This window comes from Seriola lalandi, unplaced genomic scaffold (assembly GCF_002814215.2).
Source record: "Seriola lalandi dorsalis isolate HSWRI2012SDOR001 ecotype SW California unplaced genomic scaffold, Sedor1 jcf7180002054934, whole genome shotgun sequence".
Classification (NCBI taxonomy): Eukaryota; Metazoa; Chordata; class Actinopteri; order Carangiformes; family Carangidae; genus Seriola; species Seriola lalandi.
Genome location: NW_019525486.1, coordinates 110813 through 113936, shown reverse-complemented (window position 1 = coordinate 113936; position 3124 = coordinate 110813). Strand labels below are relative to the sequence as shown.

At 49.6% G+C, this 3124-nt stretch overlaps 1 protein-coding gene across 8 annotated transcripts in view; it reads left to right on the top strand.

Moving 5' to 3' along the window:
- The window catches only part of cspg5a (chondroitin sulfate proteoglycan 5a), a 53020-nt gene that overhangs the window by 18546 nt on the left and 31350 nt on the right, over positions 1-3124 (top strand). For all 8 annotated transcript variants that reach the window (XM_023393414.1, XM_023393410.1, XM_023393413.1 and 5 more), the window contains exon 2: positions 1306-2299. In XM_023393414.1, the coding sequence (XP_023249182.1) occupies positions 1306-2299 (994 nt within the window). The remainder of the gene's footprint in view (positions 1-1305; positions 2300-3124) is intronic.

The following is a 3124-nucleotide window of genomic DNA, read 5'->3' as shown; positions in this document are numbered from 1 at the left end:
GGGGGGGTCATTGTGTGTGTGTGTGTGTGTGTGTGTGTGTGTGAGGCTGAGGCTGAGGCTGGAAAATGTCTTCGGAGAGACTGAAACGAAACAGTTGGTGATTGTTTGTGTGTGTTTGTATTTATAGTCGAGATACAAACAACAGCAGATGTTGCGTCGACGGCCCCGGTGTGTTTCTGTTCCTCTTCCCTAATATTTGCTAATATTCCAGTTGGTGGGAAATTACACGTTTAAACTGCTGCGTGATCTGAGTCCGTTTTTCAGGGGTGAATTTGGATTAAATATCAGTATATAGCAGTGAGAGTAGTTTAAATGTCCTCACTGCGAACTGAGAGTGAGCCGCCAGGAAACGGCGGTGCTGTTTTCACCTCAACATCCAGTTTATTTTCAACCCCTCCATTGTTGAATTTTTCATAGTAATGGTTGCTGCATTTTCTGACGTCACTGCGGTGTGTGTGGGGGTCAGCCCTCTTTCTTCGTCTGCTGGCTGCACACAATCACATGTTTCCTGCTCAGTCTTTCGTCCAAAAACACGATGAATGAATTTGCAGTTTCAAATTCAACTGTATTTTGACTTTATTCTTTTATGACCTGCTCTCTCTCTTTCAGTCTCAACTAGACTTTTGCCCGGTTAATGAAAGTAAAATTAAATCAAATTAAATCATCTCTAGTAGCAGATTGAAGATATATATCAGCTGCATTTACAGTTTGACAAAAAACATATAATGTTAAGAGATTAAAATGTTTGTGTCGTTGTTAAAAGACATTTTAAAGGATATTTCTGGCCAGACTCGCCTTTTAATTTCTGACTCTGTCGTCGATGACATCTCTCAGAGTCGGCTACAAATCAAACCAGATGATTTTCAACTGAAGACATCTCCCTCACGAAGCCCTGCGCTCCAATGAGAGGCCCATTTGAGGGCTTGAAGTTTTTCCTGCGCTGATCAATACAAACCGAGTTCTGTTTTTAGAGTGATGCCATTTTCACCTCGTTAGATTTGCTGCTGTTTCCTGACTTCTCTCCCTTTTTCTCCTTCTGAGAGGAAGAAGTCTTTGTGGGTTCATTCAGGCAGCAGTGGAGGCTTTCATTCATCTGTGCTCAGGGTCTCACAGCCGGTCAGGCTCGGGGAAATCAGTACGATGGATACACCTTCATGGTTTAAAAATTCATACCGCAGAGTAATAATTGATGGTTCTTCTGTCCAGTCGGTGTGGGATGGATAATGAAGCCTCTGTTTGCCCCTAAGTCATAATTTTCAGTTGTTAGATTTGTACTAACAAACCTGTTTTTGTTTGTGTTTGCAGGAAACGTTGTCGGGACCAATGTCACGGTGCCGGACAGCACGACCAATGTGACCTCCCCCCTCAGCGAGGAGGAAGGGCCTGTTAAGGTTAACGACGTCGTCGTCACTGTAACCGGGATGAGCAGCTCGGCCAGTCCCGACGCCATCAGCACTGTGACCCAGAGGGCGGGCCGCGTCCCCCGTGCCGGCGAGGAGGAGGAGCAGAGCAGCGGCATGTTTGGCGAATCGGTGATTCCTGCGGTGGAGGAAGTGGGCGTGGCAGCCCCGCCGCAGCTCAGCCCCGATTCGGCCGAGACGGAGCACCTGCTGCCCAGCACCCCACGTAAACAGGATGCCATGGAGGGCGAGGAGGAGGAAGAGGAGGAGGAGGAGGAGCGTCTGCAGCACACCGACCCACCTTGGATCCACGCCAAGGACACAGCCGTGTTTGACCTGGACCACCTTTTCACCACCACTGCCCCGCCCCCAGCGAACCCCTCTAACCCCGACGTCCTCCATGTGGACTTTTTCGACCCTTCCTCCCGTGGGCGCAATCTGGACCTGGCCCCGCCCTCTCCTTCATCACTGGCCCATGAGCTGCAGGGCGGTGACCCGACCTCCTGGGCGATGCCGGACAACTACGACTACCTCACGCCCTATGAGGACGGCGTGTCCCCCACACCCGACGAGTACACCTACAGCACCACAACTGACGCCTACGAGAGCGACGAAGACCTCCGACTGTCTACCGGGTCTCGCTCCAGGCCCCAGGTCCCGGGTTCTGGCCCGTTCATCCCAGGGGCGTCACTCCCTGGTGCGGGAGCGCCGGTACCTAACAAGCCTGTGGCGGCTCCTCCGGCGGCCTCACCAGTGGACGGGTCAGACGGGCTGGGCGGATGCCGCGTGGGCTACCAGATGGTGAACGGAAGCTGCCGCTCGCCCTGCGACTCGCTGCCCAACTTCTGTTTCAACGGGGGACAGTGTTACCTGCTGGAGGGCATGGGAGTCTTCTGCAGGTGAGACGCCACAGAAACACAAGACACCTTCATTCAGGGACAAACACGCTGCAGTCTGAACACACAAAACAAGCCACCACCACGCAAACAAGCAACAAACAGACTACAACCCTGCAGGTCCTCACATGCACTCACCTCAGATCCACAGCTAAGTCAAACCACCTCACACACATGGTGCTTTCAGTGCAAATACATTTCTCCAGTAATAACAGCACCTCTGATGTCTAACACCAACATCCGTAAATATATTAAGAAAAGTGGCTCCAAACTTCAGATCTTCCCTCATAATCATCACATTTTTCTTTGGTACCAAAATGAACCCAGGTAATAACTGTCTGTTCATCCACCGTAACCATGGAAACTGCCAGAAGTAAATGACTGCATGACTTCCCATGGTGCAGATTCATCAAAATGTAAATGGATAAATATAGGCAAAAAAAAAAAAAAAAAACTTACTGACTCCATAGCAACAGTACATTTTGTGTTTGCATCAACCAAAGCATGAAACCGTGGAAGAGTTACACCGACTGTGTTGGTGTCAGTGTTGTTGTTGTCCCAGTGGAAAGTGCAGCAACTAACAAAATCAGCTGCAGCCCAAACAGCTTAGTCCCCACAGACCACCAGTGGAAAAAGAGGTGACTCTAAACTGTTGACAGGAACCTTGAACTGCAAACAAGGTCAGTTGTTGCTTATTCTTGTTCTTATAATGGATGTTATTATGGAACCACAAGGGTTTATAATTTGTAAAACTTTCCTAGAGTGTGAAGAAGCTCATTGTCAAGCTGTCATAGGTTTGCAGTTGTTTGGTGTTGGGGGGGGGGGGGG